General features: G+C 49.5%; 10 protein-coding genes across 10 annotated transcripts; 5 read left to right on the forward strand and 5 right to left on the reverse strand.

Moving 5' to 3' along the window:
- Positions 1 to 1,615: 1,615 nt before the first annotated feature.
- BO79DRAFT_252644 (uncharacterized protein) lies at positions 1,616 to 1,863 on the forward strand (the record flags this gene model as incomplete). Its single annotated transcript, XM_025685942.1, has 2 exons — positions 1,616 to 1,744; positions 1,822 to 1,863. 2 exons carry the CDS (start codon positions 1,616 to 1,618, stop codon positions 1,861 to 1,863), a joined length of 171 nt encoding a protein of 56 aa, XP_025541951.1.
- A 1,221-nt stretch (positions 1,864 to 3,084) lies between these two features.
- BO79DRAFT_190988 (CocE/NonD family hydrolase) lies at positions 3,085 to 4,908 on the forward strand (the record flags this gene model as incomplete). Its single annotated transcript, XM_025680786.1, has 3 exons — positions 3,085 to 3,387; positions 3,442 to 3,565; positions 3,629 to 4,908. 3 exons carry the CDS (start codon positions 3,085 to 3,087, stop codon positions 4,906 to 4,908), a joined length of 1,707 nt encoding a protein of 568 aa, XP_025541952.1.
- A 452-nt stretch (positions 4,909 to 5,360) lies between these two features.
- BO79DRAFT_280348 (EthD domain-containing protein) lies at positions 5,361 to 6,294 on the reverse strand (the record flags this gene model as incomplete). Its single annotated transcript, XM_025688051.1, has 3 exons — positions 5,361 to 5,396; positions 5,456 to 6,101; positions 6,167 to 6,294. The coding sequence occupies 3 exons, from the start codon at positions 6,292 to 6,294 to the stop codon at positions 5,361 to 5,363; spliced, it is 810 nt and encodes a 269-aa protein (XP_025541953.1).
- A 458-nt stretch (positions 6,295 to 6,752) lies between these two features.
- Positions 6,753 to 7,925, forward strand: BO79DRAFT_280352 (zinc-binding alcohol dehydrogenase family protein). Its single transcript, XM_025688052.1, has one exon. The coding sequence runs from the start codon at positions 6,806 to 6,808 to the stop codon at positions 7,877 to 7,879; it is 1,074 nt and encodes a 357-aa protein (XP_025541954.1). The 5' UTR covers positions 6,753 to 6,805; the 3' UTR covers positions 7,880 to 7,925.
- Positions 7,926 to 8,175: 250 nt separating this feature from the next.
- BO79DRAFT_236278 (uncharacterized protein) lies at positions 8,176 to 10,986 on the forward strand (the record flags this gene model as incomplete). Its single annotated transcript, XM_025684559.1, has 5 exons — positions 8,176 to 8,313; positions 8,386 to 9,384; positions 9,434 to 9,692; positions 9,745 to 9,867; positions 9,979 to 10,986. The coding sequence occupies 5 exons, from the start codon at positions 8,176 to 8,178 to the stop codon at positions 10,896 to 10,898; spliced, it is 2,439 nt and encodes an 812-aa protein (XP_025541955.1). The 3' UTR covers positions 10,899 to 10,986.
- Positions 10,987 to 11,962: 976 nt separating this feature from the next.
- On the reverse strand, positions 11,963 to 12,474 carry BO79DRAFT_252649 (uncharacterized protein; the record flags this gene model as incomplete). Its single annotated transcript, XM_025685943.1, has 4 exons — positions 11,963 to 12,065; positions 12,130 to 12,189; positions 12,253 to 12,326; positions 12,388 to 12,474. The coding sequence occupies 4 exons, from the start codon at positions 12,472 to 12,474 to the stop codon at positions 11,963 to 11,965; spliced, it is 324 nt and encodes a 107-aa protein (XP_025541956.1).
- Positions 12,475 to 13,280: 806 nt separating this feature from the next.
- On the reverse strand, positions 13,281 to 14,359 carry BO79DRAFT_190993 (trans-aconitate 2-methyltransferase; the record flags this gene model as incomplete). Its single annotated transcript, XM_025680787.1, has 2 exons — positions 13,281 to 13,436; positions 13,541 to 14,359. 2 exons carry the CDS (start codon positions 14,357 to 14,359, stop codon positions 13,281 to 13,283), a joined length of 975 nt encoding a protein of 324 aa, XP_025541957.1.
- A 1,988-nt stretch (positions 14,360 to 16,347) lies between these two features.
- BO79DRAFT_190996 (cytochrome P450) lies at positions 16,348 to 18,125 on the reverse strand. The gene is made up of 2 exons (XM_025680788.1): positions 17,651 to 18,125; positions 16,348 to 17,593 (listed from the first exon to the last, which is right to left on the reverse strand). The coding sequence occupies exons 1-2, from the start codon at positions 18,044 to 18,046 to the stop codon at positions 16,439 to 16,441; spliced, it is 1,551 nt and encodes a 516-aa protein (XP_025541958.1). The 5' UTR covers positions 18,047 to 18,125; the 3' UTR covers positions 16,348 to 16,438.
- A 673-nt stretch (positions 18,126 to 18,798) lies between these two features.
- On the reverse strand, positions 18,799 to 21,601 carry BO79DRAFT_190998 (biotin--[acetyl-CoA-carboxylase] ligase BPL1). Its single transcript, XM_025680789.1, has 5 exons — positions 21,404 to 21,601; positions 20,654 to 21,290; positions 20,026 to 20,589; positions 19,705 to 19,976; positions 18,799 to 19,644 (listed from the first exon to the last, which is right to left on the reverse strand). The coding sequence occupies exons 1-5, from the start codon at positions 21,453 to 21,455 to the stop codon at positions 19,145 to 19,147; spliced, it is 2,025 nt and encodes a 674-aa protein (XP_025541959.1). The 5' UTR covers positions 21,456 to 21,601; the 3' UTR covers positions 18,799 to 19,144.
- Positions 21,482 to 21,996, forward strand: BO79DRAFT_208021 (uncharacterized protein). Its single transcript, XM_025682298.1, has 4 exons — positions 21,482 to 21,612; positions 21,679 to 21,710; positions 21,765 to 21,829; positions 21,890 to 21,996. Exons 1-4 carry the CDS (start codon positions 21,542 to 21,544, stop codon positions 21,956 to 21,958), a joined length of 237 nt encoding a protein of 78 aa, XP_025541960.1. The 5' UTR covers positions 21,482 to 21,541; the 3' UTR covers positions 21,959 to 21,996.
- The last annotated feature ends 48 nt before the right edge of the window (positions 21,997 to 22,044 follow it).

Consider the following 22,044-nt stretch of genomic DNA (forward strand, 5'->3'; position numbering starts at 1 on the left):
GGGTCCGGGCCGTTAACCCTGCATGGAAAGTGTAGTTAGTTAGGCAATCAATAATCGATGCGATTACTATGGGTCGTGACCAAATGCCGAGTGGCCATACAGCGCTCAAAGTGCCGTGCGGAATTGGAGTTATTCTCTCTTGTGTGCCTTCCTCAGCCTCAAACCCCTCCCCGCACGACGATCAGATACCTTGGTGGACCCTGCAGTTGTGCCTTAATGAGCTCATTTGTTGCTTCCGGAGCTATGACTTGCACGAGGCTGAAGGGCAAATCGGGTAGGTGACAACGTTGATCGGCCACTTGTTCAAGTTTGCTGCATAACGATGACGTTGCTTCTCTTGGTACTGGTGGTGGTCTTTGGTAATTACGACTTTATTTCATTATCAAAGGTCTACCATAAGCTACTATTTGACAGCATCGATGGTCTAGTAGGGCATAGGCAAAGTACTTTCTGTGGATGAAAAGAAGCTAACGTATAGTATCGGATGCCCGAGGCAATAACACGATATCAACTAATGTCGCTCTTCTGCACCAGCAAATTCCAAATCTCATAGCTAGTGCTGAGCCTTCTTATTGACGAGTAAGAAGTCGTATTTTATATACTCCATGTACGAGGGGTATTCTCACATGGTGGGCACGAATATGCCGCATACCCGTGGCATTCCGATTGTGACGATGATCGCACATAGAGAATGATCCTCAGGAAATTATCAGCAGTGTGCTATATTGCCTGAATTTCTTACGGATAGTTATGGCGTAGTGGAGGTGTGTCTTCATTACTATTCTTTTAAGGAAAAGCCTTTGTTTGACTGATACTAATACGCACCTTGATGGTCTCTTTGAACTTGATGTGAATGATTTATAGTCATCATCATTAGCAGTAAAGCGCATAGCTAGCATGAAGGGGGTGGATACATTCTTGGTGCGGTGCCTGGCTCGGATATCACGATAGAAGCCACGTCTCAAAGCCAAGCAGTCCCAACCTCATAATCTGTCAGTACGAAAAAGGCATGCCGGGGTATACTTCGGGGTGCAGTTCCCGCCCGACACTTGAAGATTTTGATAATGTAAAATGAATTGAGTTTGTATACTGACTCGCATATGAGAAACCCAAATGAGCCTCATATGCCCAGCCCATTTGCTATATGCTGACAGTGTCTGAGCCACCGCTATAGTGGTCGAGGATGGCTAAATTCTGCTTTCCTATTAGCTCATGACCATGAAGAACGTCAATATTAGACGTACGAGGTACCTTGACAGGCAACCGCACTATCCAGAGCTGATAATAATCAATGCACTGAGTGAGTTTAGCGGGTGATATTGGACGCCTTAACCCTGACACCTTGGAGGGAAGAAAGACACAGCCTAGTCATATGTGTGTCGATCAGAAGCAGTCATGGGGCATGCTGACCAGGATGCTACACTTTTCTCTGAATTGGGAAGACAGTCTTATCACAGTAGCAAGAAGAGTCCCAAAATCTATAAATGCAGCCATCATTCCGGCCATCAAGCTCCAATTCCAACTCAAGTCTTCAAGCCTTGACGACGACTACCTCAATAATCCAACGAATCCTTACCACCTAACTCATATATCTCACTTCATAACATCCATCAACATGCGCTTCGTTACTCTTATCTTTGCTGCCCTCGCCGCTGGCCCTCTGGCTGCCCTCGCCGCTCCTGCACCTGCAGACAATGCAGCAAGCGAGAAAAGCTGCCCATCTGGCGACAAGATTAACTGCGGAGTGAGTTTTATATTCAAGATTTCTTATTGCCCTCTTGCTTCAGATATCGAGCTGCAGATATTGATGTCCATTGACAGGGCTGCAATGGCACCAGCTGCCAAATCGGATTCAACAACTAGTGAGTTTCACCACCGAGATTGCATCTTTCATGAAAAATACTCGTGAACGAAGAGTACACACTGACAGTAGTGGTTCCTATATAGTCCCTGTGATGAGGGCAGTGTATGTTATAAACACCCAGTTTCGTTCAGTCGGGCCCTACCTACCTACCATATCCATGAACTTTTCATCCTCATTTTTTGTTAACTTTGCTGACAATTTTTTCTTAATCACAGTGCACTGCCCAGAGTGGAGGTGGTGATGGGAAGGACTGCTGGGATAACAACTACGGTGGAACCAGACACGTCGTTTGCCCCGGAAAAGCTTGAGCAAGATCTGATATATGCTCTGAGTCAGAGGAACTCCCCATGGTATACTACAGTGTCTAGGAGAATGATCTCGTGGTGGTATGGGTGGTATTGAATGGGGCCTGGTTGTAATTGAGGGCATGCCCGAGGTTTGACGTCTGTGTTGCAAATGTTTTTCATGAGTTTACGATCTGTTAAGAGGCAAGAGGTCAATGGCGCCAGCTTCTTGTCCTATTTGAAACGCTCTTTATGAATTCTATGAGTATGTCTTTATGCCAATCAAGTGTCTGTTTTGAACCCGTATGATGTGCAACGAGTAAACGTAACCGCAAACAATATCTTTCAAGGGTTACTACTCATGTTAAATAATGATACACCACATCTACTTCAGTCTCGATTGAACATGACATGACTTAAAGGGCAGATTCGAGGTTTACAATCAAGAACTCTGTCCGCTGGTTTCCTCCCAGCTAGACCCAGTTCTGCAGACACGAAGGCGGCTCGGACACCGACGTTCAACAGTACTACTCTGTTGGCGCCCGCTATTTGGACTTCATCTATAGAGTATGATCGGACGAAATAAAAGTAATTTAACTAGAATTAGCCCTACCCTACAGCCAGGCTAGGCAATTATTCGATTGCCACATATTTTGTTCATTTATGACGCTTAATGATTCACAAATCTACTATACAAAGGTTACACTTTAGTCGGACGGGTCGAGCTTGCCGCATCCCCATCGGCCCCACCGGCTCCGCCGGTTGCATGGGGTATCGCCACCTTGGTTCCTATATTACCGAGAAAATAAGACTATAAGTTTACTACTACCGATACATGAACTGGGTTTATCAGTGACATCAGCATCTACACTTTATACAGCTTTTTCGCAAATATAGGTTCCCGCGAAAATTTCGGTTTATACCCTCTCTTCCAGAATGAGCACCGCTAGACCTAAGTATGAGACGATTGAGACCGACATCGACGGATATACCCGTATCAAAAACATATACATACCCATGCGCGATGGGATTGAGCTTTGCGCCGATGTGTTTCTCCCTTTGACCGCATCAAAAAATGGAGAGAAGGCGCCTGTGATTTGCAGCATGGGTCCTTATGGGAAAGACAACCATGCCTCTACGTTTGGACTCCCTCATTCGCCTATCTATGCAGAAATGTATAAGCATATCAAGCCATTGGGCCCTGATGCTTGCTTTGAATTATGTGATCCATCTATCTGGGTACGGTTCAACCCATAGATCTAGCTGATCCCATTCTAATAACCCGTATTATAGTGTAAAGAGTACAATTATGCGTTGCTGCGTGTTGACAGCCGTGGCATTGGCGGCAGCCAAGGGAAGCTTGACCCTTTCGGCTTGGAAAGATCAGTGCAAATCCAAGCAGATGCAGAGGGACAAGGTATTGATCTCCACTCACTACGTAAGATTCATATGGCTAATTAGAATTATCTTTCTCTTTCAGATCTCTACGATATCGTCGAATGGGCTGCCATTCAACCATGGTCATCCGGCAAGGTGGCATACTCCGGAATCAGTTATTACGGAATGGTAGGATACTGGGCCGCGATGCAGAAGCCACCCCACCTAAGCTGCGTCGTATCATACGAGTCTGCATGCGATATGTACCAAGCGTCAAGACGAGGCGGTATCTACAGTGACAATTTCCAATCTCATTGGTACCGGAACCTAGTCATTCCGTATCAAGGAGGGAAGAAAGAGGGTCAGATAGGAGAAGCAGAGCTTTCAGCCAACAGGGTCAATTTCCCAAAGTTGCTCGCAGAGACTGAGTATCCCACTGACGGTGTCTGGGAAGTTCTGAGAAGAGCTCGCAATCTTTCCAATATTGAGGTCCCATTCTATCTTGCTGGAAATTGGACAGATGCTGAGCTCCATCTACCTGGCAATATTCGGGCTTTCAACGCCATCTCGTCAGAGTACAAGTGGCTTGAAATGCATACAGGGAACCATATTAGTGCGTTCTATGAACCGGCGCATTTGGAAATGCAGAGAAAGTTCTTGGACTTCTTCCTTTTTGGAAAGGAAACCGGCATGCTTGATATTCCTCGCATCAGACTTCTTCAACACCACGGCACAAACACCCTTTATCGCGAGAATGAAACATCCTTTCCTCCAGCTGATGCGGAATATGTGCCCTTTTACTTCACCCCAGAGAAAAGAATCACCCCTAACAAACCAACCGGCCCAAAGACCTCCTTTAAATATGAAGGCTACAGCGAGAACCTCCACTTCTCCCTAGAAAACCCGTTCACCGAGTCCTTCGAGCTACTAGGCTCACCTTACCTAGAGCTTGAGGTCAGCACCACAGCCAAGGACATGGATGTCTTCATCTATCTACGCGCAATAAATGCAGACGGTGAGAATATCATCCTACACGGCAACCACGGCGAACCGATGGACAATTTTGCAAGAGGTTACTTCCGTCTTTCTCATCGTGATGAAGTCGCCAAAAAATTCATGGAGGATAAGGTCATTTCACAACAAGCTGTTGCCAAGTCGGAGGTCGTTTCGGGGCAGGTTTACTCTGTGCTTATTCCTTTGTATCCTGCTGCATTTCTGTTTGATCAGGGCCAGTCACTCAGCATTGAGATTGGGTCTGTGGATACCGCCGGTACTATTGGTCCTATGCGACATGAGGGCGGAGATCGAGTGAAGGAGAGATTTTCTGGGGATAACGTCATTATATCTCATGGGAAGTTGGTTCTTCCTCGGGTGAGGCGGTGATATGTGTCTTGATTCGGATTGGTCATTTACTCGTCAATGTATATACATAGGACTCTTCTTCACGTAGCTCGAGTCGACATATGTTGATATGGGTAGATAGTACTAGACGAGTTGTCAATTCGTGGACGGTAGTTTAACCTGCGCAAGCCATTTCCACAGTCCATTTTGATAAGTTATACTTAGATCTTCAGATACCACGTCTGTCAAGGAGCTCGGCGCACGATCAGTTTCCAGAAACAGGGTAAACAGCTGCGCGAGCAATTCATTCTGCTTTGAAAGAAAAATGGCAAAGTGAAAAAAAAAAAAAAAAAGAAAAGAAAAGAAAAGAAAAGTTGGTAGCTAGTATACTGAACACTAAGTAACACTACAGTTCTTCCCACGCTGCAAGCACAGCTTCATGGCAGTTCAGAGTAGCATACTGCACGATACACACCTTTAGCATAGCGTAGTTCTCATTCCATCTTATACGGCTGTCTTTTCAGATCAAACTGCCAAACGTCAGCCATCTTTATCACAAGAAAGACCTTACAGCAACGCAACAACTTACCTCAATCCCCTCACTCTGATCCAACACAACAGCACGCTCACCAAACCCAATCCAGGTCGTCGGAAGATCCAACACCCCCGCATACTCATCCTCAAAGATCCCCTGTGCCTTCCGCACAGCACTGACTGACTCCTTCCCCCGTAGCACAATCATAAACACATAATAACTGGGAACAGACCGCCCACCCCCAAAGTAAGCACTAAGATCAAAGCCTACCTTAGTAGGAGCATTAACCACCAAATCTAGCACTCCAGTGGAGGCATGCTGCTTGAGGAGAGATGTAAACTTATCGATCATCTCTCTATTCTTCTCCCCGGAATGTTGCGCATCACTTAACGCGACAAAGTACATGCCAACGAAAGAACGCTCCCGTGTTGAAGTCGCCGACTCAATAGCTGTCAACGGAACCACTTCCTCCCTAACAAACATAGGCATCACAGCACCAAAATCCGAAAAGTTCGCCCCATCAGGCCCTACTTTCGTCTTGACCCACTCAGAAGCAAAGGTCTGGATCATGTGTTCCTCCGAGGAGAAATAGAGTTCTGTGAGACCGTCACTGAAGGCCCATGCTGGGTGGGCGTTTGGTATCTTTCGAGAAGGGTCGACGTGGTATGCGGTGTCGAGGAAGTGGGTTTGGAAGTATTTCCTGACTTGGATGTAAGTGAGGTGTCATTTGCGTATGTTTGCCTGGATGGGGGGAGGTTCACATACAAGGGCGTCTCAGATGGACTAGGGCCTTTACTTAGGGCCCCATGTACTTGGTAGTGGTAGTCGAAGAATTCTTCTCTTGTCAAGCCGGCTTTTCGTCGCAGGGCGATTAATTGTTTAATGATGGGCATCTTGGGTACATGTGGGTAATGGGATTGTGGGACATCTATTTTTTGGGTCGGGTGGTATGATCAGGCGGGTGGTATTTATTCATTACATGCTCTTGAGGCCGTAGATAATGGAGCTACAATGGTGTAGAGGCGAAACGTCCACGGTCTACGAACGTTACTCGTCAGGCGGGCGCTGCCGACGGAGCCGGTGGGGATATTTCTCGGCTTTGCCGATGGGGTTTGCCGCAACGGGGCCGCCTGTGTACTGGGCCGATGGCGGGGTGCCGGCAAGGAAGTCATGATCAACTAACTTAACAGTATAGTTCCACGATTACGCAGAGAGGCTCCAAGTTCTATAGGTTTCTTGTCGGGTGGAGAAGGCGGGATGACGTGGTGACCAGAGGTTTGCTCCGACGGGGAAGTTCTGAGGCGCTCAACTGTACAGTATGAATAGCCCCTGAGATTTTTTCATCCGTATTATCTACATCTACCCTTGCATTAGTCAATCTGCGCTTGACCCTGCTACCCTACAATGCCTCCTGAAGACGAGAACACGGCTTTGTACGTCGACGAAGGTGTGAACTTCTCAGTCCAACGACACCAGGAAATCCCTACTCCAGCTGATGATGAAATCCTTATCGAAACGCAATTTTCTGGAACCAATCCCGCCGATATCAAGCATGCCACGCTCCTAGGCATTTATCCCGCAGTCCTTGGATATGACTTTTGCGGCACGGTGCTCAAGGCTCCTACCAGATCGGCATTCCAGCCCGGAGATCTAGTTGCTGGATACACACCTACTGGGATAAACCGACCGCCCAAATACGGTACCCATCAGCGATATTTGGCATGTCCCGAGGATATGCTCTTCCCAGTCCCTGCAGCACTACCACCACACCATGCTGCGAGTTTGACGGTGGTGGCCATGACTGCTGCGGATGCTCTATATAATATCTTCAACCTCCCTCTGCCGCATGAGCATGACACTCAAGCGGCAACTCCGAAGTCCTTGTTGATTTGGGGCGCCTCATCGAGCGTTGGTCTCTGTGCTCTCCAGCTCGCCCATGCCAGTGGTATACATCCGATCATCGTCACTGCTTCCCCAGAGAGGCACTCCCTACTACAGGAGCTCGGAGCCACTCACTGCTTTGACTACAAGTCTTCCAGTGTTATTTCGGATATTAAAGCGATCGTGAGAGATTCTCAGCAGGGACCATTGACATGCGGATTTGATGCAGTTGGGAGCCAAAAGGGAGGTGTCAGCTCCGCACAGCAAGTTGCTGAGTGCTGTTCGGAGGATGCAACGCTTGTATCTGTTGTTGTTCAGAGTGACTCCAAATTCAAGATGCCTATTGCCACCCCGAACAGGGATGTGGTTATCAAGGTCCAGGATGTGCCATTCCCGATCACGATCCCTGCAAGACCGGCAGATTATCAGCGTGCGTGGCGTGCGCTGACCTGGGCTGTGGAGAATTATGGTGTTAATTTTCGACTGCCTTCTGTCGATGTATTTGAAGGGACGGCAGAAGACGCGATGGAAGAGTTGAAGGCGATAGCAGATGGAGGAAGGTTTGGGAAGCTGGCGTTGAGGCATCCACTACAGTAGTTGCAATTAGGTATCTGAGATTGAGCAATCGAGCTGTAAAACTCCAGGTAGTTGAAATAGATTTCAAGCTCAGCAATATGAATAAGGGGAGTCTCATTAACTAAAGATCAATGTATGATCGAACAAGGCCCTATATTGGTTGTTGCTGTTTACCTCGGTTGAAAGCGATGAATAAGAGAATATGGGGTGGCGGGATGTGGGGGCTTGCGTCAGTGAACCCCGACTTGTACGGCACGTGGTTTCCGAGTCTGCAACTGGTCCTTCTGCTTCACCAACCCAGCAATCTGTACCTGAGTATGGAAGCCCCAACAGCAGATGGGCCGGACACGTCGGGAAGATGGACGTGTGGATTCTGCCCAGAGAGTTTTGCCCGAAAAGAGCATCTCCAACGACATGAATTCAGCCATCTCGGATTGAAGCCGTTCCGATGCGATGTGTGTTCTCGCATGTTTTCTAGAAGGTTTGTGTCCTCATCATATAGCTAATCTCACTAGTATATCATTGAGAATATTAACTGTTGCAGGGATACTTTGAGGAAACACCAAGCCACTCATTCGAGAGAAAGTGATGGTGAAGAACCACCTTGCACCCGGAATCGTCGGAGGTCCCAGAAAGCATGCCTGAATTGTGCCAAGGCAAAGCAACGTTGCAATGGCAAGTCGCCGTGTCGTAGATGTGTTAAGCGAAACATACAATGTGCATTCCCAAGACCAATCTCTGCATCGGAGGATTCTCTACTATTAGAGACGCCGGAGTTTGTTCATTCTACGCTCCTCCTGGATGACAATCCTACACTCATCTCGGGTGGCAGTGGCGATCATGCCACCTTCGACGAACAACATGTACGAGCCGACCACTTTTCATTTGAAGATTTGGCAGCTACTACAGAATCGGGCGAGCGACTTCGAGAAGACTTTAGCATGTACCCTATCGGTCACCCAGGTGAAAATGCTATTCATCCGCATGTGTTATCACTACCTAACCAAGGGTTAGGCGACGCCATGGCAGTGGACACGAGCATAAATCTACCGTCAGGAGGATCAGTCACTTCACTCTCCACCCGGGAAGACAACGATGATATTCCTTCGTCGCAAAGTGATTTTTCCATGCCAGAAGAATATCGTGCTCACCGGGACTGCTGCACTCGGTTTCCGGAAACTCAGCCGGATGGAGACTTAATTGTAGCTGAGAATTACGGGAATGTTACTCCCATACCAGACAAGCAATATCGACAGATATGTGATTTCTGGAAGAGCCAGCAATGTTCCTCGTGTGCATCACCTTTCATCAGCCTTTCCTTCTTGAACGCGATGGTCCAGCTCTACTTCGAGCACCATGATCCTTGGATGTCTATCATCCATCCATCATCTTTCGACACAGAAGATGCCTCATGGGTCCTTATATTAGCGGTGGCATCTGTCGGGTGCCAATACTCTAATGTGGAGCGTTCGGAGCTTTATGTCTTATGTCTACAGGACCTTCTACAGAAGGCGCTTCCGAAGGATGTAAGTTGCCTTAAATTCACTATCTATTTCAGTGTAGCTGACTCGCTAGGCCACGGAAACGATGGCTCTTGACCAAATGACTCTTGCGCAGTGTCTTCTTTTACGCAATACAGTTCTTCTATTCAGCGGTTACGAAGATGAGATTCTTACGTCCCAATACCAGAGGAACATGCTCGCTTCAGTTGCTAAATCAGTTTCTGCCAACGCTGCTGAAAGTATACCTTCACCAGATGATTTGGACCCATACGAGAAGTGGCGTCGCTGGGTGAGGTTAGAGTCTCAGAGAAGAATTGTCTACTGCATTTACGGTGAGAACACTTGATATACCTCGGCATCACATGACTTATTTGAACGATACAGTGATCGAATGCTGCTATTGGATATTCAAAGATGCCCCTTCATCAATGACTCTCGACGATTTCAAGATAGCTCTTCCATGCCGAGACAAGTTATGGACATCCAATTTCGAACAATGGCAGGAATGTCTGCCAATAAGACCAGGTGAGCAGCCATTAGACCAATGATTTCATTACTTTGATTTTCTATTGTTTCATCTCCAACTTCGAGAGACCTAACCTGGTATAGAACCAAAAGACAGGCCGAGTCTGAAAACCGCATTTTCTAACCCAGACTTGCTCGACAACCTCCTCAACGACAACTCCGGCCTCAGCAACCTAGTAATACTTCTAACATTCAACGTCGAAGAAAGGCGCCTCTTACGATCCACCCAGCCATGGTTCGCAGCCGACATAGCCACAGGCCTCAACGAGAGGAAGCTATATAAATGGCCGGACGAACTAGTATCCTTTCGAACAGCCCTAGACGATAAATGCGACCCTACAATCAAACGTTTCTCTATGCTCACACCCATAGTAAACAACGCACCTACCTTCCTAAAAGTGATGTTCCACGTCACCAACATACTCCGACGCACACCACTACGCTGTCTATACGCCTTGAGCGGATGGCAAGTCACAGTGGACCAGATGACCGCCGCCGCTACATCCCTATCACACTGGATGCAGCAGAATCCGACACTAGCCCGAGAAGCCCTTCTACAGGCGACTACGTTATTTGGAGTTCTCTATGACGAGACCACAGGACCAGGGAGTCACCACTTGGCCTTTCTCACCGCGAGTCTCTATATCTGGGCTTATTGTATCGTGGGCGGAGAAGACGGCGCTGCGGGAGCGAACGGAACAAGTAAAATCAGTCAACGACCGTTGAGACCTGATAAAGGTGTCCCAGATGATGTGAAAAACTCCTGGATCCAAGGCACCCTCGAAGCTCCTATATATGTCAAAGGAGTGGGTATTTTGAACGGCCCCGAGAGTGCGATTCGTGTCCTTAAGGGCTTTAGACTCGCCTTGTCGAGTCATAGATCTTGGCCTTCGCTTCGGCATGGGTTGATATACTCTATTTCGGAGGTCATAGATGGTAGGTTTGCGTCGCTTAACCCGGAGTTGAAGTCTAGTGGGTGGAGGAAGAACGTGGATAGAGAAACTCGAGCATAGATACACGCGAATGATTGAAAGATGCGATTATGCTTAATTTTCCTGTGTGGGAAATTAGCAGGGCGCTTTTCGCTCTATCACGCGTCAGGACAATTATCAGCACGAATTGCGCAGATACAATACAATGCCCACCCCTTTTGTATATTCTAACTATAAACATTTGCGCATCCCCTTCCAGTGCTTATATAATGGGACGTAAGGGGGGTGATGTTATGCTCCCTGTCGGGTGCAGCGGCCCGATGCACGTCCAGTGCAGGCTGCGTGGATTCAATCAACATGGCACATAGAGCATGAGCATGGTGCAGACGGAAATAGTGACTATATGAAGTTATGAGATTATTTCAGGTTCGATGTGTACTTTTTATGACTTATATCTATTGGCCTTGGGGGTTTGGTCAAGCATCGTGGCTGTTGAGTTAGAGTGCTGAACGTGTGCGGTATTCGGGAGGGAACGCACTGATATAAATCATCTTTACTAAAGGTTACTAGAAGTATTTACCAACTAATCATGCCACACAATAGATTGTCTGCTCACTAGATGCTACTACCAGTAGTCTCTGAATATGCTCAGTGGTAGTACTAATGCTATATATGAAGTTTATATGTACATGGATTACGTAGTAGACTACTTCTCTATCCCGAGGGTGAAGTTCTGCATCGAGAGCATTCTCAAAGTATCCTCCAGTTCCATGGTATCGTACTCTGTATGTGTAAAGAGCCTCGAGATAAAGAGTACACGCATCCGTGTTCATTTATCACCATAACAAACTCCTATCTAACATGAAGATGAACTACAGATCCACAAGTAAAGATCCATTCATTTTGTTCTAAGGGCTACTACTTTACTACAAAGAATGGTTAGGGAAAAAAAGTACATCGCAACTCTCAAGTTCACATTAACTACTACTAATAATTAAGTGTCCGACCAGTCCATAAACCGAGCCAGCGCTGTAGAACTTTTCGAATCGCTAGGCCGTCCCCCCAACCAAAGACAGGTTGTATAAATATATCGAGGTTCAAGCCAATATCCTAGTCATCTTACACTCCCTGGGGCTATAAGCCATCTATCGGTAGCAGCGAGCGCTGAGAGCGGGGTTGTGGTGAGCGTGAACGACATCAGGGATGTCAACGGTGACGGGAAGGTTGTCGCCGCCGCAGTTGTGGTCACTATTATCATCTTCGTTAGATATTTGCTCTTTCCGAATTGGGCTTCGAGAAGATGAAAACTCACAAGTAGATGTGGCAGGTAATGCCAGGAACCTGCCTGACGGAGTGAATTTCGCCGGTGACGCTGTATTCGGTCGGACATTAGGAGTTGATCATGGTTGTGTGGTTTGGGGTTGGAGTTACTCACGAAGTGAAGCAAGAAGCATCACCGTCGTTGAAGGTAGGGGGGCCGTGGAAGTAGTCGAGGGGGTAGACGGAGGCCTATGCTTGTCTTAGTATATCCGTAATCGAAATGGATTGGTCCAAAGGTAATGGGTGTTACCTCGATGTTCTCCTGAGCAGCGTTGTCCGCAGCCAGAGCGGGGACAATGGCCGCGACGGCCAGAGAAAGGAAGGTGGTGAATTGCATTTTGATTTGTTTTAGAAGAGATGTTTTGGCTGCTAGACTGCTTTACCGTTGATGCTGCTGATGATGGATGAAGATAGGTATCGTGGACATCCAGCTGGATTTTATATTCAATTCTTCAAGGGAGAGAAGGAGGAAATAAGCGAAAGCGTTGGCATCTTCATAGCATGCCTGGATATAGCTGCGTGGGGTGCATGCATGGCTTGATTGGATTGTACCTGGATACTCCGGGCAAGTAATTTCCGCAGTAAGGTATTGGTGGGGAACTATTTCTTCAGGGCGGAATGAGGGATACTACGCCGTGTGGCTGTTTGTTGTTGAGGTTGTTGTTGACGCGCCCTTGATTGAGTTAGCTAGGGGGCGTTCCTTGAACGCGGGGATTATCCGCGTGTCAGGGTTAGTTAGATTTGTGGTGGTATAAGGGATGTATGGAATGTGGGTTCATTTTCCCGGGGTATTCGGTCCCTTGATCGGGATGGCCGCTGGGTATGCTGTGAAGGAGGAGTGTGCATTTATTGAGATCTATTTGGATGGACTGGGGTATAGACAATGCTAATATTATTATTCAGGGTTGTCGATCCGTACCACTTACATAATATAATTAGCATTGAACAAGGTGGTAATGTGGTTCTGTGTGACTGTGTTCCCTGATCGTGTTCCGCTTTCAATTTCGGCATTCTATCTTAGATGAACATTGGCGTCCGGGGAATGATCGAGATTTGTGGTTCAAACTATTGAGTCACGCATCTCATTTTGTATCACAGGATCGATTGAGTGGTTCAGTCCAGCCGCAAGCTTGCTAGGCTAAGCTATGTATCTGCATGACGGCTTACATAGACCTGACGATCTATTCTACATGCGAACTCCTCCGTATAAACTTCAGAATTATACCAGCATGCATGCCAGCCATATACACAGGAAGCTTGTATAATATGACCATAGCATACTACATTCTGTCCCACTAGCTATACACTGCACTGCAAATCCAAGCCTAACCACGTAAACAAACAAAGGCAGAAAATCACTTCCTAACAGCAACAACAAACAACCTGGGATACCTCAACATCACCCTCCCATCAGCCCTCTTCTCATACCTCTCCCTCAACAATCCCTCATACACCCTCAAAAACTCCCTCCGTTCCTCCTCCCCCCTCAACCCGTCTAAATACGGCCTCAACCCCGTCCCCTTCACCCACTCGACAATGTCCGCCCAATCGCCGAGGGAGTGATAATACACCGACTCCCAGATCCTCAGGTTCTCACAAACATCCACCAAGGCATCATAAATCTCCTCAGGGGAATCCAACCCATCCCTCTCCACAAGCGTACTCCGTAAATGGTCCGCCCAGGGTCCCGTCCTCGCGACCTCCCGCATGGAAGTATGCGATGGCAGGTTCAAGGTATCCGGGACCTGGAAGGCGAAGACGCCGCCCGGGGGAAGGGTCAGTAGGAGTCTGCGGATAGTAGGGAGTCGAGTAGAGCGGGGAAGCCAGTGGAGGACGGCATTGGAGAAGAAGAGATCTACGGGGTGGTCTGGTGGGGGAGAGTAAGATTCCACGTCGGCGACGGCGAAGGTGGTGTTTGGTGTCGATGTAGACGACGCCTTGGCGCGAGCGATCATGTTTGGGGAGGAGTCGATGCCGGCGATGCTCGGGCAGGATGGGTAGCGGGCGGAAAGCATGGAGGTGGAATTTCCGGGGCCGCAGCCAAGATCGACGATGTGGGAGGGAGATTGCAATGGGATATGTGATAGTAGATCTTGGGTGGGGATGGCGCGCTCGTCGGCGAATTTGAGGTATTGGGTTGCGCTCCAGTCGGACATTTTGGCGGGGTGGGTGAGGAGTTGGGTGATTCGCTGGGGAGTGAGTGGAAGACGAGGACGGAACATTGATGATTTGATAGCTACTGGATTTGAATGGATATGTTGGTGTTGATGTATTATAAGAAGTATTTATATATGGTGCTAATTGATGTGAGGTATATAAGTGGGAGATGATGTTACTATGGAAGTGGTTGTTGAAAGTGCCGGTTTCGGCGGAAACATGATTGGCCTTCCGTTTGAGTATCACGGGATAGGAACATTCTTCGGTCAGATCCTGCTTACTTTTACTTGCTTATTGCACTGATATCATCTTATGCTGTCAATCCGGAAGGCGCGGGTACTTGACTGTAAAAACGTACAGAAATCGGATCAACAATCTCGTCGGGCCTTCCACAACCCGCACGTGACAACGCGTTGCCGCTGCCCATACATGGGAAGATTGGAGGTAACAACTTCAAGCAGAATAGCTATTCCCTAATAATACATCGCTGATTTAATACACTATAGAAGCATGACATACGGTATGTCCTGATTCAAATCTACTGAAATAGTCTCGCTATATCATTGTCCATATATCATTCATCCTACCAGCGAGCAGCTATATATTAACAACAATCGAGCCTTCCGAGCAAGACGATGCCACGATGAGAACAGCACATGAATCAAAGTAGACGCACTCAGTCAGCATTGCCAACTCTAAATATATTTTACAACCCCATAGAGCACTATTAATAGGTGACAGATTATACACATTATGCAGTCAGCATTACCTAAAATATACATGAGCATCTCCAACACCGATTCGTTCAAGCACCCCCAAAAATAACTAACCAAGAACAGCAACTGAATACAAACAATCATCTGAACCCTAAAACAAGCCTACAAGCCTACCACCCATACATCTAACTGCGGGGTAAGCTCACACTTGCAGGGTAAGCAAGAGCTTTCAATGAAACAAAGCTCCCTTAGTCTTAGCAGTCCGAGCATCTCCATGACAAGGATCCCTGGTTCAGATCCGATGACCACTAACACACTAATGCTCGAGTCCTGGCTCATTTACTACCAGCAGTAACTGACTCGTACGCTACCCCAGTAGCAGAGAGCAGAGTATTCCGCTATTTTTTTCCTAGTATGTACAATATGACACAATGATGAATAAATTCAGAACATCCCTCCTTACACTACATCCAAGCTCAAAGTTTCCCACCCATCCCCTCGTATCAAACATTCCAGAACACCAATCGAATTCCAATTATATTTTGCATATGACCTGTCACTTCCCAGGCCACAACTAGCAAGTAACTTAAGCGGAAATAGCTCCCGTTTACTTCTTACGAAGCGGAAGAAAACGATGGTAGGCTTACCCGAACCAGAACCAGAATAAGTGATGAAAGAGAAGCAAGTAAGTACCGTAACCCAAACACGAACAAACCACAACCTAGAAGCAGCAGCAGCAGCAAGTAGCAAGCAGCAAGTAAACTCAAATCTGAGACATTCGACGAACAGTATGGGACAACTGTATGCTGCATACTACATCCAAAACTTACCGTCGGCGAGGCCGATAGTCTAGTCTAGATCATCAATCATCTGCTTTTTCCCTTTCCCTCTCTCTCTCCCTCTTCGATTGCCCAATAGTAGATTGAATGTATAAATACCCAATTAGATTAAAAAATACCTGCTATCGCCTCATCCACAAACCCGTATAAACATTACATAATACACCGGTGGCAATGTTTATGCCCTTATGAAATTAAACCACGGATTATTATCCAGATTGAGTATCTGCTCCTAACCTTGACAAGCAGGTATGAAATCTCATTTTCTGAAATATGATTGGTCTGTCGGTGTTGTCCGAGTTCCCACCCCAGCGCCCCCCTGTCAAAGTGGAGAAGGTATTTCGTAGGCGGTGAGGAGAGTGTAAACTGACTTTTGTAAACCTTGTTTCAAGAGAAATCCTGCTGATGCTGGAGCCTAGATACATCCATTGGTTTAGTCTACTCTGCAGGCGTATGAGTTGTACGATACTGTAGTAGTAGAAGATGTATGAAAATGCAATGCAATGTGCCAATCACAATCTATATACGCTAACACACATATGAACATTGGGTATCCCAATCCAATCATCACAATGGTAAGAAAAAAGAACTAGTTAGAAGCATCCTCATGCAACCGCACCGTCACATTATCTCCCGGCGCATTCGTCAAACTCATCTGCATCGTGATCTCCCCCTCCTTGGTCTTGCCCACGCCCTCAATCACATCGAAGCGCTGCAACAGTCTCACCAACACATAGCCCGTCTCGGTCAGCGCAAACTGCTGCCCAATGCAGATCCGCGGCCCACCGTTGAACGGCAGGTACTCCCATCCGGCCTTGCGCTCGTTCCAGCGATCCGGACGGAATTCGTCAGCATCGGCGCCCCACAGATCAGGCCGACGGTGCATCACGTAGGTGCTGTAGAAGACGGGCTGGCCCTTCTTGACGTAGACGGGGTCCGTGCCCGCGGGACCACCGCCCGTGGGGAGGGTGGTGTTGCGGACGGCCGTGCGGCGGTTACCAGGGACAATGGGGTAGAGACGGAGGACTTCATTGAGGAAGTTCTGCAGGGGACGGCAGGACTTGAGGTTGGCGAAGGTGATGTCATGGGGGGAGGAGTAGGAGCCGAATTCCGCGAGGATGGTGGCGCGCAGGGAGTTGAAGTAGTCCGGGTGGCGGGCGAGGAAGAGGATGCACCACGACAGGAGAGAGGCAGTGGTATCGCGACCGGCGAGGAGGATGTTGAGGAGCTGGGAGCGCAGTTCGACGGGGTCGCGGGTGGCTTCGGCCAGACCGTGCAGGAAGACGTAGTGGCCGGTGGGTTTCTTCTCCGGGTCGGAGTTGAGAGCAGCGGAGACGAAGCGGTCGACGTAGGCGTGCACGGCTTTGTTGATGGCGCGGCTTTCCTTGTTGTTCACGGTCCAGTAGAGCTTCTCGAAGCGAGCGCGTTGGGCGGAGTACCATTGACCGCGGTCGAACTGGGCAGGGAAGTCATCCTGGGGAATGGCACCGTTGCTGAGGGCGGCGGCTTGGCTCTGGACACTCTCGCCGAAGAGGAACTCGGTCGCGGTGTCCATGGTCAGGCGGAAGAAGATGGTCTGGATGTCGGTGGCGGCGGTCCAGCCGGTGGTGGCGTCGACGGGCATGGCTCTCATGGCGACTTGGACGTGACGCTCCTCGAGATCGAGGTCGCTGATCTGGTCGCGGGTGAACTGGGGACGGAGGAGAGCGCGAGAGCGAGACCAATGGTCGCCATCGGCAGTGAACTGGATACGAGTTAGAAGGGTGATTGGTCTTGGATAGGGAGGAAGTGGTGGACGTACGATACCGCTGCCCAGCAGCCAGTGCAGAGCGTTGCGACGGGACTGGCCGAGCTCAAAGTCCTTGAACTGAGTGGCCAACAAGGCCTGGACGTTCTTGGGATCGCAGGTGCTGATGACATCGGTGCCCAGCTGACGGAAGTGGAAAGTAGTGGTATAGCGATTCTCGCGGGCGGACATGATGTCAACACGGCGGCGGGTTACTGTGGGCACTTGGCGAGCCTTGTCCATAGCCAGCGCCTCCTTCAGGGTGTTGATACCCAGCACATCACCGGGGTATGAGGGAATACTCCCGCAGTTCCATTTACGAGCATTTTGCGCATGTTGCCAGCGAGAGAGCAGCACATATAGAAGGTAGAGGACGGGGGAGGCCGTTGCGACAAACAAGAGTGTCGACATGGCGAAGGGTGAGGTGGGGGGGGAAGAGAGGGACAGAAAGATGAAGAGGAAGTGAGGAGAAAAAGCCAAAACTGGCGAGGCAAAGAGGGGTTGATGGAAGTAAATAAATGTACCGGGCGGGAAGTTAGATTCATTTATGTTTCAACTACTAAAGTGAATACGATGGAGTATCAGGATGGCCAGCAAACCGAGTGGCCTCCAACCGAGGCAGATCGGACCATCCTCATGATAGAGAAAGCAAAAAAGCAGTATGGACACATCGGACCGTTGGAAAGAAACTTGAGATGATTAGTCGTGGCAGTGGAGTACCGGCGACCCCTAGTCTGAGACCTCGGAGCTTCCAACTGGATGGAAGCAGGAGGCCCGCCATGACAGGCTTCAGGGGTGGAGAAAAGTATCTGGTTTGACCCGAACATATCGCCATCTGTTCATTCTTATTACCGTTGGGTCTGCACAAGCATTCCCCTGGCCTATAGTGCACCACCACTATACCTTCTCTCTAAACGAACAGGGCCAACCGGATTCCAGGCTTACGGGAAAGATGCATCCTGGAGGATGATTAGTCTGCAGCCACACTGGTTGGTTCCAACATCACGGCTTTGCATCTACATTGTACTTAGTATGTACTTTGCACACTATATTAGCCTCGATGGCATTGGGTGTTCCCGGCCCCATCTTAGGGCACACTCCACTGCATCAATCCCAATCATAACAATCTCATTGTGTGTTCAGTCATCCATTCATTCCTCTTTCTATTATTATTATGATAGTTCACTACGTAAACTAGTTATTCATGTTCTGTGGAATGACTCACCCACTCTCTGGTTCCAGGGGTACTGAACCAAGAACTCCAACCACATGCTATTCCCATGCCAGGTCCGAGGTAGGTTTCACCTACAGAATTAGGCAAATGCAAGTGTTTCTGCCCGCGCTCGACTTCCCAATGCGGTATCTGTGCGTGCCGCTCATTTCGGTCGCCCTGCCGGCACTTTATCTCTGTCCAGCAACACTTCCGATCTTCTAACTATGCTAATTTAGAACGTTAGTCACTAAAATCGCTCCATGCTAAATCGACTGGCTGTAATGGTCTCATCCCCACTACACTTTCCGCCGCACCAATCCACGGAAGAAGTCAAAACTGTTACTGTCGCTCTGCAGCTGCCACACCCGGCCCGTCGGCCGGTCATCCCAGCCCAGTTCCTCTGCCAGCAGCAGCCCGTAATCCCGCGTGATCCCTTTAATGCGCGCGCGCACACCCCCCTCTTCCTCCAACGTCACCACCTGGTGCATGTGCAGCCAGTCTGCATAATACATTTCTTCGAATCCCCGATCGAACCCGGCCCGCAGGAATCGCGTATACAGCTCCTCAAACGTCGTCAGAATGCGCGCCAGCAGCTTCTCCAGTGTGATCGGGGCGGCCCGGGGCCCAAGGAACCGCGCCGCCAGCGCCGTCAACGACGTCGTAGGCGACGCGTTCGTTGCGTTAATGCCAATGCCCACGACCGAGATGTACTCGTTCGCACAGTAATGCGAGTTCACCAGGATGCCGCAGATTTTCGAGTACTGCTTCTTCTCCGGGTTCTCCGGGTCCAGTGCATCTGTCGGCTGATCAGCATCGTCCCAATCCCTCGATCAGATCGTTAGGAAGGATCACTTACACACGTCATTCGGCCACTTCAGCTTGACCGGTAACTCCGAATATCCGACGTCGTAGTTCTTGATTCCCTGCACCACCGCCATCGCCGCCAAATACTGGATAAACACTACTGGTGCGGACTGTATCTTCTCGAGCGGGTGGCGCAGCACCGTTGAGAATATCAGCGCTCCGGCCGGCGACACCCAGACGTTCGATCCGCGGCCGCGGCCTGCCACCTGGGTCGTAGCGCTGGCGGTGAAGCCGTTGGGCAGCTTACGCAGCAGCTTGGGGTTTCTGATCCGTCAGTCGCGTCTCGCTTCTGTCATCGGACAGGTCTACTTACTTTTCCAAGATCGTGTTCGTGCTGGTGACGACCTCACCATACACGAGGTGGGAGCCAAACTCGGATGCACCCTCGCGGGACTGCGATTGGTACTGGTGGAGGTTGGAGTAGAAGGCATGGTGATTGAAGTAGGGCGTCAGCTTCGATGATGGCACGTCGTCGTGCACCACCAGTCGCTTAACGATGGCGTTGTAATCCACGATACCCTCCGTAGACTGCGATGACGCTGGGAGGGAGTCCTCCAGCTGGCTCAGGTTCCACGCGCCGGGTCTCTCAATCCGGAACGTGTCATTCTCATCCTTCAGGACCTCCTCATTGCCATCCTTGGTGATGATCTCCTGCCATGACGCCACCAGATCGGCCGTCTCGGCGGGCTCCTGCGAGGACAGATGCAGCGACGACAGCGACGGCACGGTGGTCGTGCTCTGCGTCACCTGCAAGCCCAGCTTGACCAGACATGCCTTGAGGAAGTCCGTGCGCGCCTTGTCATCAGCCTCCAGCGCCTCCACGACCTTTGCATATTCGGGGCCACCGGCCTTTTTATCCAGGTTTGCAGCTGCGAACCTACCAACCATCAGCACACATCACTCAGACCACTTGGAACCACAGAGGATTTAGAAATACTCACTCCGGATGCGGTCCCGTAAGAACAACCCTCCCCTCCCCAACGCGACAAAACACCACGGCGGCCTTCCCCTCCCCAGAGTCAACATTCAGTTCCTCCTCAAAGCTCGCCAGCACCTCCACTCCCTTATCAGCCAAGGTCGGCGCATCCACAAACACCCCACCCCCGTTATAGTAGCACCTGAATCGCTCCGGCACGATCCCCGCATTTAGGATATCTTTATTCACCGAAATCTCCGCGGCCCTCGCCCCCGCCTCACTATGATAGACGAACCCCGCGAATGCCCCTCCGCGACATGTCCCCGGGTAGAAGGCCAGTTCACGCTCTCCGATAACCTGAAGTGTCTTATCGCCGACTTCGAATTCGCAGCGTCGGGAACCGTAGTACCCGCCCGCGCAAAAACCGAGGTAAGCGCCACCGCGCTTGACGAATTGTTCGATGCGGCGGTTACCAGGGCCATTGAGGACGCGACCGTAGCCTAGATCAGCGCCGCCGGGGATGACGAGGAGAGCGCAGGTTGCGGTCCAGGGTTCGCGGAGGAGGGCGTCGGAGGTGACGGGGATGACGGCGTAGTGGGGGGCTAGAAGGCGGCGGAGGGAGTAGAGAGTGTGGCGGACCGATTCGATGGTGGTTCCATTGCCTGTAAATCCAGTATGATTTAGTGAGTAGATTTTAGTGTATAATATTGGTTGAGTGACAGTCAATGGGATCGTGGATGGTGAAGCGGGGAGAATAGAGGGGAAAGTGACGCACCGGAATAGACCAGAACGTTGACCTTTTTGCCGGTCATATTGGGGGTCGCCATTTTTGCGGCAACTACCTGCAACTCTCTCGGAGCAACCACTCAAGCACAAGCAATCAAGCAGTCGGACAGTCAAGCAAGCAAGCACAATGTCGGACCAGGAGAAAAGGGAGAACCCGCCCGTGGAGGTGGAGGAAGACGACGACGAGCCGGATGAATGGTGAGTTGTTGGGATGCGAAGATCGGAGGAAGGGAAAAGAGTTGGTTGAGCTGACAGTCCATCCAGGGACAAGCGGATCTTCAGCACCGGCTGTGCAGGTACATTCCCATCTTTTATTCCCTATCCCAAATAATGCTAAGAAACAATTCAAGCGGAGCAAATGAAAATGAACGACTGCTGGTTCGAAAAGAAAGACTGGCGCCAGTGCCAGAGTGAGGTATAACATCCCATCTCATCCATGATCATCTCGCAACCCTCACTCACTAAATTGCATCAGATGGAAACCTTCCGCGAGTGCTGGAAACGCCAGGGCAACGACGAGCGCACACAGACCAAGGATGCTTAACTGATACGATACCGACCATTTGTACAATAGAACAATACTACTAAGACTCTTCACTTATCCTCCATCCTGCTGTCTACTGTGTAATC

Source organism: Aspergillus costaricaensis (genome assembly GCF_003184835.1).
Source record: "Aspergillus costaricaensis CBS 115574 unplaced genomic scaffold BO79scaffold_8, whole genome shotgun sequence".
NCBI classification, from domain to species: Eukaryota; Fungi; Ascomycota; class Eurotiomycetes; order Eurotiales; family Aspergillaceae; genus Aspergillus; species Aspergillus costaricensis.

What these genes read in the sequence shown, in the direction of transcription:
- BO79DRAFT_190998 (XM_025680789.1), bottom strand. Translation starts at nt 21,455, where the DNA reads ATGGCGACCCCCAATATGACCGGCAAAAAGGTCAACGTTCTGGTCTAT. An exon ending in CAACGTTCTGGTCTATTCCG is followed by an intron (nt 21,291 to 21,403) that starts GTGCGTCACTTT and finishes CTGGATTTACAG; the next exon opens with GCAATGGAACCACCATCGAA. An exon ending in GAAGTGGCCGAATGACGTGT is followed by an intron (nt 19,645 to 19,704) that starts GTAAGTGATCCT and finishes ATCAGCCGACAG; the next exon opens with ATGCACTGGACCCGGAGAAC.
- BO79DRAFT_208021 (XM_025682298.1), top strand. Translation starts at nt 21,542, where the DNA reads ATGTCGGACCAGGAGAAAAGGGAGAACCCGCCCGTGGAGGTGGAGGAA. An exon ending in GACGACGAGCCGGATGAATG is followed by an intron (nt 21,613 to 21,678) that starts GTGAGTTGTTGG and finishes CAGTCCATCCAG; the next exon opens with GGACAAGCGGATCTTCAGCA. An exon ending in GGCGCCAGTGCCAGAGTGAG is followed by an intron (nt 21,830 to 21,889) that starts GTATAACATCCC and finishes AAATTGCATCAG; the next exon opens with ATGGAAACCTTCCGCGAGTG.
- BO79DRAFT_190996 (XM_025680788.1), bottom strand. Translation starts at nt 18,046, where the DNA reads ATGTCGACACTCTTGTTTGTCGCAACGGCCTCCCCCGTCCTCTACCTT. An exon ending in GGCTGCTGGGCAGCGGTATC is followed by an intron (nt 17,594 to 17,650) that starts GTACGTCCACCA and finishes ACTCGTATCCAG; the next exon opens with TTCACTGCCGATGGCGACCA.
- BO79DRAFT_280352 (XM_025688052.1), top strand. Translation starts at nt 6,806, where the DNA reads ATGCCTCCTGAAGACGAGAACACGGCTTTGTACGTCGACGAAGGTGTG.